Here is a 12,736-nt window from a genome sequence, read left to right as displayed (position 1 = left end):
TACTAAAAATCATAGGTTACCTAAAGTCCTATACCAATTAAACCGGTTGAAACTAGAAAAATAACAAAAGAAAAATATGAAAAGATAAAAATACCGTTACTAAAAATAGGAAAAGTTATGAGGACTAAAAATGTTCAAAAAAATAATAGTTTGGGATATTAAATGAAAAAAAAGACAGTTCGAGACTAAATTTGGAATTGCCATCAAAGACAAATGACCTCTGGTGGAATTAACTCTAAAGTGGAAATAAAAACAATAATTCAAAATTCATATTCAAATTATATTGCATAAACACTAAATTTCTAAAACATGAATTCAAAATGAATAAATGAATAGCAAGTTAGCATTCAAATTGTATAAACCCTATCATTCACTCCAAATATGCAAAACTCTAAACTTTTTGCATTTTCACACAAAAAAAAAAAACATTTAATTTGAGAGTGTGAATTAATCCCATCAAATGATTCAGTCTTGATTGTGTTAAGCATTTTCAATTGATGAACGAAAAATACATTTTTTCAATTATATATTTGATAGTGTAAGTTGTTGAATGTTGACTATGATTGATAAGGAATTTTCGTTCGAAATAATTCATGGAGAAAGTAATAAAAAATTGAAAAAATGAAAATAACCTTGTCTAAATTCTAAAATAGAGTTTATCAAAAGGAAGAAAGGTTAAAGAATGTTCACACTTACCTTTGTTAGCTATTTGTTATCTTCCTCATTGACTTACAAAGAGAATTCTTTAAATAGAGTTTGTGAATAATATTGTATAGGATTAGTTTAGGTGTATACCATATTGGTATATTAAGATTTGAGGAATAAAATCTCAATTAATTACTTAACATAAATAAAACTCAGAAATTACCTTTTAAAAAAAATCATCCAAAACGGGTGTCATTTTTGCTATGCCGAAAAATACCATATTAGAAATCCCTCCACCTTCGTTCCACAATCAGCCGTGTCTCTATCTCCAGTCTCCACTCCCAGAGTCTTCTCCGTGTGGCGTCTGCTACTCCGCTCCACGGCTAATCTAGCATTCCGTTTCCCTTCCGCTTCCCTAACCCGCAAAGGCCCAAACCAAACATCATAGTGGTTTCTGTCACTTTTCCCTCAATCTCTGTAATTTAATGGCTCGACGTCGGCGACTCAAAACCGTACTGGAGGATGCAAATAGGGATTTAATAAGTGAATTGCCGATAGAGGTGAAAGACAGAATTTTGGAGTGTTTGCCCACCCGAGATGCCGCCAGAATGGCTCTGCTCTCAAGGCACTGGAATGATGCTTGGTTGCAGCATGGGCAGCTTGTGTTCGATTCGGATTTCTGGTGTAGTGCTGAACAGTGCTATGATGATGAAGAAGATATAACCCTCGTGAACATAATCAATAATATCCTGTTTCTCCGTGCTTGGCCTGTTAAGAAATTTACTCTAGAGATAGACAGTGCATATGATCCTTGGCCGCAGCAAACTGATTTTGATAAGTGGTGTCATTTTCTGTCAAGAAATGGTGTGGAGGAACTTAACATATTTTTATATAATTATCCAGGGCCACAATATCATCTACCATTTTGTTTACTCTCTTGCAGGACAATTAAGCAACTGATAGTCCGTGGCTCCTTTATTAATTTGCCTGTAAATGCTTGTGATATATTTTCCAATGTCACTTCATTAGAGTTCTTGCATGTTGAATTTAAGCGCGGTGTTAATGGAATTGCCTCTAGTATTAGTATTCCTAAGCTTGAGAAGTTGGCTTTCAAACTTTGTAGCGGGGTCAATAAGTTTGAGATTAGCACTCCAAAGCTTGAAATCTTGTATGTTATTCATTCTATGGATGATGTGGTTGACTCGAGATGGTTGGCACCGCATTTCAAAGCCATTAAGACTCTTTGGTTGTGTGACTCTTCATTGGAGGTGAGGATCTGCCCCTTACTTTATGCAAATGGATGGATAGATACAATTCTTTACCTTTTGGCTTAGTTAAAGTTCTTGTGGTTGTTAATTTTGTTTCTTTATTGCTATTTTTCAAGTGTATGGATACATCTATGTTTCCAACTGCAATAAATCTGCAAGTGATGATGCTATATGGATTAAATTTTTGTTGTCGGAAGCAGCTTGCCGTTGTGATGCAATTTCTTAAAAAATGTCCTAACCTATGTGAACTACGTATTTCGACGGACGAGGTGGAGTATATATTTGGCAATCATGTCTTATTCTTCTTGTTTTGCTTTTTCAAATGTCCTCACTGTTGTGTTTGTCTTTCATTTCATCTTGAGTTATAGTTCGGTTCGGAGGATGACAAAGAAGATGCTTCAAGGCTTTTGGAGGATCCAGATAGTTTCTTTGTTATTCATGAGCTGAAGATGCTTAACACAATCAAGATTAAATCAAATTGTTCCGCACTCCAAATGCTCTTTATAATAATGTTGCTCTCAAAATCTCCTGCCCTAGAGAGATTTATTGTGAAGTTTTGGGGTATGAATGCCCCCGAGGTGAGAAAAATCCAAAGGAAGTTGGAATGCTTTCCTCGTGCATCTTCAAACGCACATATTGTCTTCACGGACAATGACAGTGATTCTATGGGTATGGAGTACTGGTAAAATTGGTTTAGCCTTTCAAAAACTTGGTGAATCTCCATGGGTTCAATCTTTAGAAATGTAAGCAATGGTAGTGTTGGAAGTTGAAATGTTTTCTAAGTTGTTCAGCATGATCGGAGTATTTGTAATCATCAAGCATTGGGGGCAATTAAGAATGTTCCTCTATTTGCTTTTGTTAATCAGCAAGCATTGTGGAAAACTTTGACTGGACCTTAAACATAGTTCTCAAATGCATTTTTGCTTTTGGATTTTTAACCAAACGCATTTTAGGCTTTGGGGTATTTTGACGAAATACCCACACATTTATAAAATGAGTTTGTATTATTTTGCCAAATTGAAAAGCGTTTGACATATTTATAAAAAAAAAAAAAAACATATTTGCGTTCCTAACCTTCTGTGCTTGCAGATCAGATGAATCGAAGGAGAATGTGTTTTCGGAGAGCTTCGCCGACTCGGGCTCGGAGAGTTGTGAATAAGTTCATAGCATTGAGTTCAAAGTATTGTGTAGTCCATAGATTGTTTGCCATAATTAACAAGCAAAACAGAGGCTATTTATTGTGTAGTCCATAGATTCTAATATCCACTAACTGAAAATGCCTTTCTTTTGAAGGATATTCATTAGGATAGATGTAAACAATTTCTGCTTTTGTAGAGGCACAAGAAAAACATAAGATGTTTCCACATAACATTAGGGAAATTGATCATAATGGAAAAATATGAAAGTGATGGAAAAAAATGAAAAAAAAAATGGACAAATTTTAGTAAATTAACACATTTCCCAAATGCATCTTTGCTTTTGGATTTTTTTTTTTTTTTTTTTGTTAATAAAAAACCCAAACCAATTTTTGAAATGCATTTGACCTAAAAAAACACACACATTTGCTTTCGAACTTTGTATGGTTGCAGATGAACAATGGAGAATGTGTTTCTGGAGAGCTTCACCGACCCGGGCTCGGCATCGATGGTGTTTTCCGATATGAGGTTGGCGGTGGTAGCTACGATGTTGGCCTTGGGAGGCAGACATGGTGTTTATTTCCGGCATAATAAACATGATACATAAAATGATACAAAGAATATATCACTTAGTCAATACATTAAACACCATTGTAAAATTAAGATATAATAATAATTTCTAGGAAACGAAGTAAAAATAAAGATTTTTTTATTTATTAAAAGTGAACTTCATCCAACTATACAATAAGAGCACATGGAGTAGGTTTAATGGCGCTTCCAAATCTGAAAAGCAACCTCATATAGTAATGATGCATGACTGCTGACTAGAGACTTGAAGAAGATGAGTAAGAGTATAATGCATATATATATATATATATATATATATATATATATATATAAGGCTATGATATTATAAGATTCTTTAATAACAACTTTCTTTGAAGCATGAGACTTTTGAGAGCAGAAATTTCACAAAAGGTAATTTTTGAGTGAGGTTACATTAAATGATTCAATCTTGATAATTGAGCTAAGCATTTTTTAATCCCGATTAATGATGCAACTCTATGAATTCTCCAAAAGCATTTCAACAACTTCTATGAGTTTGAACTCCAAACTTAAGAGTTCAGCACCACTCTTACCCTGGAGATTGTAGAGGAGATATATCAAAATTCAAGCCTCAACTAGCATACATTTTCCTAAATGCTTTCTCACAGCAAGACAAAATCGATCTATACCTCAATAATTAAAATACTTTATAATTTAAGAGGATGAAAAAGAAGGTGTTTCAAGGCTTTTGGAGGATCCAGAGAGTTGCTTTGTTATTCAAGACAGCTGAAGATGCTTAATACAATCAAGATTAAATCATACCGTGAATCCACACTCGAACTGATTTTTATAATAATGTTTCTCTCAAAATCCCCTGCGCTAGAGAGATTTATCGTGAAGTTTTGGGGTACGAATGCCCCCGTGGTGAGATAAATCCAATGGATGTTGGAATGCTTCCCTCATGCATCTTCAAACTCACATATTGTCTGCACGGACAATGACAATGATTCTATGCGTATGGACTGGCCGGTAACATTGGTTTCGCCTTTCACAAACTTGGTGAATCTCCATTGGTTCAATTTTGGTGCAAGTTAAAAATGTAAGTAATGGTTGTGTTGGAAGTTGAAATGCTTTCTAAGTTGTTCAGCATGATCGAGATATTTGTAATCAGCAAGCATTGTGGGCAAAAATGTTCCTCCATTTGCTTTTGCTAATAAATTACTTGAATTATGATTTTTTTTTTTTTTTTTGCATCAATTAGTTCATCTAACAATGTTTTTTTTTAAAAAAAACTTCATTAGCTTTCTCTAAATCAAGTTGTTTTTAATCATAATATAATGTTAATGGAACTGTATATAGTATTCCTAACCTTGAGAAGCTGTATTTCCATAGGGATCAGTAATTTTAAGATCAGCACTCCAAAACTTGAAAGCTTGTCTATTATATTAGGGGTTGCACACATTTAATGCGCGTTCGCACACACTTAATCTAATCTATACCATTAAAAAATATTAGATGGATGCACATGATGTGTTCTCATGCTCTCACCTAAGCACATGTTCTCACTGGAACCCTACCTTTTATATATATATATATATATATATATATATATATATATATATATATATATATATATATATATATAGGGATGCATTCCAATACAAACCCCCTTAAAATACAAATGTGTGGACATATTCTAGCCACAAGATGTGATTAGATCAACGGTCAAGATGAATGCAGCTTACTAACACACGGATCACCAATTATTTATGAGAAGGGTAACATAGAGAATGCACACCCCTCTTAACCGGCAGCATACTAATCAGAAACGGAATAGAATAGACTGGCATGCTACGATACGAAAAAGGAAGTTTAAAGTGCGTAGGATCTGAAGACAACCCAACACTGCCACCGGAAAACCTCTGTACGAACGGACTAAACTACGACGCCATACCGGCCGAAAATTCAAGCAATTACGAACGGACAAAACTACGACCGACCACGGACGACAGATCAGCCCCCATTCAATACGACGCCATACCGGATTCTATGGAAGCTTTGGACCCAGGTACGTACACTGGTAAAGCACGCTGTGTGTGTTCTTCATTATTTACCTAGTAAAAAAGAAAAGCATAAATTGCAGAAATTATGCTGCATGGCGTGCTACTTAATGGGTGTTATAATAAATGATAATCCGCATGATGTGGTGAGGTAGGCATTCGAATTTGGTGAACTGAAATTTGGGGGAAAAAACGACGGCGAACCATGCGAATTTGCAGTTTGGACACATGTGCATACACATATTTTTTCCACTTATATTGTACATAGTATTAACAGTGCTGCCCTTGATATACAAGTGTTATATTATTTCACAAAAAATCCCATTTTTGATTTATAGGGGCACAACACAATGGAGACGAAGCAACAGAGTGCAACATGGTCGTATTACCCGATGGCACAAAACAGTGGCTACCTAAATGCAACAGCGAAAACACCCCATATATTGGGCAAGAATTTGCAACACTAGAAAACGGAGTAGACTTCTATGGGGCATACGCAATAATCGCCGGATTCGATATCCGACACGGGACGAAGCGAAGGAACAGGGCAGGGGCAGTTCACTTAAAATATATTTTATGTTCACGGGAAGGATACAAGCCCAAGAAAATGAGTAGTAGCGACAAAGGAACCACCGCCTCACCGAAGAAAAGGCGTCGGCTATCAACTCGTGTTGGTTGTAACGCCCGAATAGGGTTCACAAGGCGCAAAAGCGGTAGCTACAAAATACATGCACTTGAGCTATGGCACACACACTGCCTATGCTCTGACATTGGTAGGCCATTTCTTAAAATAAATAGGAAGCTAGATATTGGACACAAGATATTCGTAGCAAACTGTGCAAGGGCAAACATTGGTTCCACAAAATCATGGAGGTTATACAAGGAAATGGTTGGAAGTTTTTCCGATATAGGAGCAACATCCACCGATTTCTGCAATTTTAGAAGGGACTTGTTGGCATATATTGCTGGAGCAGATGCACAGATGGTAGTAGAGGACATGTACAAAAACAAAGAGATGGAACCCGACTTCTACTTTGATTTTGATCTCAACGAAGACAGAGAGCTATGCAGGCTTTTTTGGGCAGACACAATATCCCGGAAAAATTTTGCATGTTTTGGCGATGTGATGTCATTCGACGCAACCTACAGCACAAACAGGTACATAACACACCGATTAAATTAATTTACTTTAATAAAAATGTTTGTGTGCATGCCCTCGTAAAACTGTATGCATAGGGATCTATACAGCAGAATTGAATGCGTTTGACTTATAATTAAAATTAATATCCATTTGACTAGAGCATGGTAGTCGGCGCACATACAGATTGCATGGGTGATAAGCATGAGGTACTATTGATAACACTAACAATAGGGGTGCTTGGGAATAATTGTTAAACCGGGTACAAGGAGTGGTGTGCACTTGTTTGAAACCCTGTGTGCATGGCAGAGTGGTTTTGCACAATTCCCTGCCTGCAAAGCTGTTTTTACTATTATATGTGTGTGCACTAATTACTTTACAACATAAACCATGCAGATACAAGCTCGTATTTGTACCGTTTACAGGAGTCGACAACCATAAACGGAGCATTACATTCGGAGCAGGCCTCATTGCAAGAGAGGACATTGACTCCTACTAGTGGCTACTAAAAAACTTCAAAACCGCGATGGGATATACACCAAGCTGTGTTATTACAGATCAAGACCCTGCATTAAAGGTCGCAATACCTAACATTATGCCGGAAACAAGGCACCGATTCTGTATGTGGCACATAATGGAAAAAGTGGGGGACAAGGTAGGGAATGCACTAGCAAAAAACATGGACTTCAGGAAGGCACTGAACAATACAGTATGGGATGAAACTTTAAGTGCAACTGCATTCGAATTGAAATGGGCAGAGGTAATGCAGGAGTACAACCTTGTCCACCACCGGTGGTTCGATCAAATGTACAAAGCCCGTGCATCATGGATACCTGCATATTTTCAAGACATATTCATGGGCGGACTACTCAAAACAACATCACGGTCAGAATCAGAGAACAGTTATTTTGGCAAATTCACCAACCACCACAACAGCTTGGTAGAGTTCATAATGCAATACAACCGTGCCATCGGAGAACAAAGGTACAAGCAAAAACAGCTAAACGCAGAGGGCGAAAGTTCATTCCCTGAAACTAAAACCCCATTGGCCATAGAACGCCAAGCCGCTGCAACGTACACCAAAAACATATTCTACGACTTTCAGGAAGAAATATGGGAAGGAAGCTTCACATGCAAAATCACCTGCAAGACAAATGTCGACGGGGGTTCCAAGTACACTGTTCATGACACTGGGGAACAAATATTTGAGGTAACGCACGAAGAATCTACTAAAAGAACACAATGCAATTGTAACAAATTCAACAGAGTAGGACTATTATGTAAGCATGTGTTAGCCGTGTTCAAGAACGAAGGCGTGGAAGAAATACCAGGATGCTATATTGTTCCCCGTTGGACTAAGAATGCGTGTGCACAGCCAATGTACAATGTAGTGTGGAAAGCATCCAGTACCACACAGGGTGGGAATGAATTACGAACAATTGCCAACCAACTATGGAATGAATTCTACAACTGCATGGGATTGGCTAATGGATGCCCAAACGAAATGGATATAATGTTATCAACAATGCAAGAACTTAAAGGGAGGCTACAAAGCGCCAGACAACAAACCAAAGCAAGCACCACCCCACAATCAGTGATTGAATCAATACTAAACACCACTGCACCGGCCGAGATCCAAATCAAACCCCCAAGCGTTGCAAAGAAGAAAGGTAGTGGGAAAAGATTAAAGAGCAACAAAGAGAAAGCAACCGAAAAACACAAGAAAAAGGTGAGGACATGCGCTACTTGCGACCGGCCGGGCCACGACAGCAGGAATTGCCCAGAAAGAAAACCCCTACCAGACGAGTAGCCCGTCATGGTTTACATCACTACGAATGCAGCCTCATTTTAAATTTCAATTAAATACTAGTCAAATTTCATATTTAGACCCATTGTTAGTAGTTAGTTTGTTCAGATATGCACACTGTTTACCATCTTTGCGCACCCACATATTTTATTAATAGCCATGTATGGCAATATACAACTACTTTATTTGTTTTCTTATGCACACCATCTAATATCAACTTGCATCCCCAGCTTAGTCAAGTACACGAGACTCATAGATATGCACACCCTATACCATTATTGCACACCCACCCAGGATAGTCAAAATAACTAAGGACCGCAGCTATGCACACCGTCTACCATCGTTGCGCACACAAAGTTTTCTTTAAATTGGCCAAAAACGCTACCCACCCCCGAGTCACTACTTACAGCAGTGAAACTCATTAAGTTTTAACCATGTTTGAAATGTATTGAGGAACGCATAGTATTTAACGCAAATGTGCACCCATTGAATAAACAATAAACCCCCCACAATCAAATTAAACTACCCTAATTTAAAGTGTACCCATGGAAACTAATTTATTCCATTTACATATAAAACTACCCATGGAAACTACCAGTGACGCATGCAATTTTATGAATTGTTAGGTCGACTAAATGCACACGGACGGGACCCGTTGTGCACACCCTGCACACTGCACCAGCCAAAAAAATAATAATAATAAAAACAAACTACCATAAAAATTAACATAATAATACCCATAAGTAAAATGCAGCTACCAGTTCCGGCATGCACCAAAAGTAATTACACTTCGCAAAAAACTACCACCATTATAAATAATAACACCAACAGGCCTACAAATTGCAAACCGGATGCCATCTAAACGCCAAAAAATACGAACTAAAACTCCATACACCCCGCACAACAACGACACACTACAGACCCCCTGCGACAGACTTCACAGACTGATATGCCCTGGAGATATTTCGACACTTATGTAAATTGAATTCGGAGGTTGTAAGTTCCTTCATGTATCTCAACCTCAGCTTCTTGAGCTGGGCAGTGTTACCTTTGGTCAGCCCACACCTCCATCTAGAAACTCCCTGTCCTAAATAACTCTCCATATGACGCATAACATACACGCCACAGTCAATCTTGTTCTTGCCATCACGCCAACTCATCTGCATGCGCTTCGCATCCAACAATGCACACATCTCAGACCTCGACGGATCAATGCATTTAAATAACTCCATAAGCATGAACAACTACAGCAAAATTCCAAGGACCAAATGAGTACCATAAAAAAAGAAGACAAAGAACAAAAAAATTAGCAACTAAAAGCTCGGTCACAACAAAAACCATACCAAATCATCCAGACAATCGCCATACTTCAACTGCTTGTTGGACTGAAGCGTCGAATTGTCAATAATCTCATACCGGATATTACGGAAATCAATGCAAAGAAGAAAATAGTGGCCTTGCCGTAGGATGGGGAACATAAACTGCACACACCAACCACGAATGGGTAAAGACATACAATGAGTACACGCAAAACATCCAGTAGGGGCTTGGAACAGTACACGGACAATAGTAGGCACAACAAGTGAGTTTCCCATTTTTAAATGCTAAACTATACCAAAAACAAGTACAAACACAACATAACGACATAAACTGACCCAACATATTCTAATGCATTGGAAATTTGAATCGAAAAATACCGAAAAAACTAGTCTACACAATTGTACGACTCCACCAATGGCAGATCAACAACTGAAACAAGCTGAAAACCATACATACCATGTCCACCTCATTAATATGCTGGTAAGGCGTCATCTCAAACTCCCCATAGAGACTGTCCTTAAACATAGCAATCCGCTTATCCAGATCAAGAGAGGTATCCACAACCGTACGAAGCTACAACAACGACACACGCAAAATCAAACCACATAAACACGCAAACATAACACACCATATGGGTAAGAAGTAGAAACAAACCGTGGAAAAAGTGGATGCAAAAAAACGGGAAGGGGCAGAAGGGGCCCTATACCGCTCTCGACAATTCAAAAGACACGTCCACGCATCTACCACGGCAACCTCAACCAATGACCCAGGTGAAAGCGACAACAAGTCCCCCACCGCGCTGCCCTACCACTAACATCGAACAAAATATCGTCCCTAAAACATACAAAGATAAACAAAACAAACATATGAACTACCCATACGAAACGGAATATGCATATCAAAAAATAGATTCACAAACTAACATGTTCGCATCTGCAGCACACAACAACCAGTTGCAAATCACCGCCTCATCCGGGTTGTCCAAATCGGGCAAAGCCATAGAGCTCGTGGAACCAGAAGCGCTGAAATCTAGGCGCGACACCCCCGGAGGAACACCAATCGGCGCCCGAGAAACCCCCCGACAAGGTTTCAAGGGTGCTTGACACACAGGCCCGGCAGACCGACACCCAATGTCCTCCCCCACAGGTATTGATGGCTGCACAAAGAAATAAGATAATTAAACAACACCAATAAACACACAAAGCGTGGGATACCACACAAAATGGCCGTAAACACCACAATCAATTCATGCACACCCCGCAACACACCCCAAATCAGCACATACCAACCCATGCTGAACCGGTGTAGCCATCGCAGATTCACCGCGCGCAGGAACAGCACAGTCCCCAGCTTGTACTGCAGCACCCCCACCCTACGGAAGACAAAAAATGAAACCACAACACATCTCAACACGGAAACAGATTAACTAAGAGCCACACGCAATGTGCATATACTAATAACTAACTACGAAGAACACATTATACGCACCACCCCCGCAACCACAGGTGTATCGGCAGGATGAGAAGCACGCGTAGGTTCAACAGTTACCGCCGGCAAAGCACAATCAGAAACACCCCCATTCGAAATGCCCCCGCCAGAAACCACACCATCCACAACCGCACCCAAGACATCGCCACCACAGAAATTACCATGACCACCCTATCAAGACAGAAAAAACAAAAACCACGACAACAATGAGCGTAAAAAGGCAAAAGAGAACCAACGAAAAAAAAAAAAAGAGATCGAAACCCACATAACGAAACCACTAACTCGCATGCACACAAAAATAAGGCGCAAGTGCACCTTATTTGATCAACACCATCCCACACACAAACCCACAATTACTCAATTTAATAGCACTCTAATAACAGTCCACACTAGCAAAATTCTACAAACAAGGTAACATGATTCCTTTCCCGAATCAGGATTCTCAATTAAATACCACCGTAATAAGAGTACACAACACCCACAATTACTCAATTTAATAGCACTCTAATAACAGTCCACACTAGCAAAATTCTACAAACATACTTCCTTTGATCAACACAATACCACACACAACCCATCAATTTCTCAATTTAGTATCACTGTGCTACGAGTTAACAATATCAAAATTCTACAAACACAACTACAAGGTAACATGCTTCCTCTCACAAATCAGTGCATGCCATAACAAATTAAGAAAGACATCCCTACTTCATTAATCTAAGATTACCGCCCACTAACACCCCCACAGCGCCAAATACCACACACTGGAAAACAGGGGAACCGAAATTAGGGCCTAATTTCCGCTCAGAATAAGCCCCCCACCGTAAAAAGTTTATTAAAAAAAAAAAAAAAAAAAAAAAAACAAAAACCCTACCGGTAGTGCCGGCGCCGCCCACATCCCCACCCCGTCGTTAACCCCCCAAACCAGAACCCCAACAATCGCAAACCACCCCACCTGGGCTGGAACCCCACATGCAAACCACCCCCCCACATGCAAAAAAAAAAAAAAAAAAAAAAAAAACGGAACGGAAAAGTGCGATCATTGTTACCTCGACCTACGCCATCAGACGGTGTTCCCCGGCGCTTGGCACCACCGCGACCCCTCCCTGCGACCATCTCCGGCTGCTGATGAATACTGCGCGGTTGAACGGCGTGGAAGAGAGCTCTGGAGTCTGGACTACACTGAAACGCGAGAGTGACGAGAGAGAGAGAGAGAGCCCGAGAAAACCGTTGGCTAGTAAACTTCTAATACAACTGAACCGTCCCCCTCCCACACAAAATCGCAAAAATACCCCCCTTAAAATATGTCACGCGGCAATTCAAATACC

At 39.2% G+C, this 12,736-nt stretch overlaps 3 protein-coding genes across 3 annotated transcripts; all 3 read left to right on the top strand.

Annotated features, from left to right (window-relative positions):
- Window positions 1–1,130: 1,130 nt before the first annotated feature.
- Window positions 1,131–4,693, top strand: LOC109146673 (F-box/LRR-repeat protein At4g14103-like). The gene is made up of 5 exons (XM_019294324.1): window positions 1,131–1,486; window positions 1,589–1,913; window positions 2,030–2,182; window positions 2,282–2,380; window positions 4,406–4,693. Exons 1-5 carry the CDS (start codon window positions 1,131–1,133, stop codon window positions 4,526–4,528), a joined length of 1,056 nt encoding a protein of 351 aa, XP_019149869.1. The 3' UTR covers window positions 4,529–4,693.
- Window positions 4,694–5,443: 750 nt separating this feature from the next.
- On the top strand, window positions 5,444–7,292 carry LOC109146671 (protein FAR1-RELATED SEQUENCE 5-like). The gene is made up of 3 exons (XM_019294323.1): window positions 5,444–5,663; window positions 5,994–6,813; window positions 7,190–7,292. The coding sequence occupies exons 1-3, from the start codon at window positions 5,444–5,446 to the stop codon at window positions 7,290–7,292; spliced, it is 1,143 nt and encodes a 380-aa protein (XP_019149868.1).
- Window positions 7,293–7,319: 27 nt separating this feature from the next.
- Window positions 7,320–8,603, top strand: LOC109146670 (protein FAR1-RELATED SEQUENCE 5-like). Its single transcript, XM_019294322.1, has one exon. It carries the CDS (start codon window positions 7,320–7,322, stop codon window positions 8,601–8,603), a length of 1,284 nt encoding a protein of 427 aa, XP_019149867.1.
- Window positions 8,604–12,736: the final 4,133 nt, after the last annotated feature.

Source organism: Ipomoea nil, unplaced genomic scaffold, assembly GCF_001879475.1.
Source record: "Ipomoea nil cultivar Tokyo-kokei standard unplaced genomic scaffold, Asagao_1.1 scaffold1936, whole genome shotgun sequence".
In the NCBI taxonomy this organism is placed as follows: Eukaryota; Viridiplantae; Streptophyta; class Magnoliopsida; order Solanales; family Convolvulaceae; genus Ipomoea; species Ipomoea nil.
This window is presented reverse-complemented; position numbering and strand designations above follow the sequence as displayed.

Excerpts from the sequence above, each read along its gene's own strand:
- LOC109146673 (XM_019294324.1), top strand. The coding sequence starts at position 1,131 with ATGGCTCGACGTCGGCGACTCAAAACCGTACTGGAGGATGCAAATAGG. Across the intron at positions 1,487-1,588 it reads CAAACTGATTTTGATAAGTG|GACAATTAAGCAACTGATAG; the intron begins GTGTCATTTTCT and ends ACTCTCTTGCAG. Across the intron at positions 1,914-2,029 it reads TGTGTGACTCTTCATTGGAG|TGTATGGATACATCTATGTT; the intron begins GTGAGGATCTGC and ends CTATTTTTCAAG.
- LOC109146671 (XM_019294323.1), top strand. The coding sequence starts at position 5,444 with ATGCTACGATACGAAAAAGGAAGTTTAAAGTGCGTAGGATCTGAAGAC. Across the intron at positions 5,664-5,993 it reads TATGGAAGCTTTGGACCCAG|GGGCACAACACAATGGAGAC; the intron begins GTACGTACACTG and ends TTTGATTTATAG. Across the intron at positions 6,814-7,189 it reads GCAACCTACAGCACAAACAG|ATACAAGCTCGTATTTGTAC; the intron begins GTACATAACACA and ends TAAACCATGCAG.
- LOC109146670 (XM_019294322.1), top strand. The coding sequence starts at position 7,320 with ATGGGATATACACCAAGCTGTGTTATTACAGATCAAGACCCTGCATTA.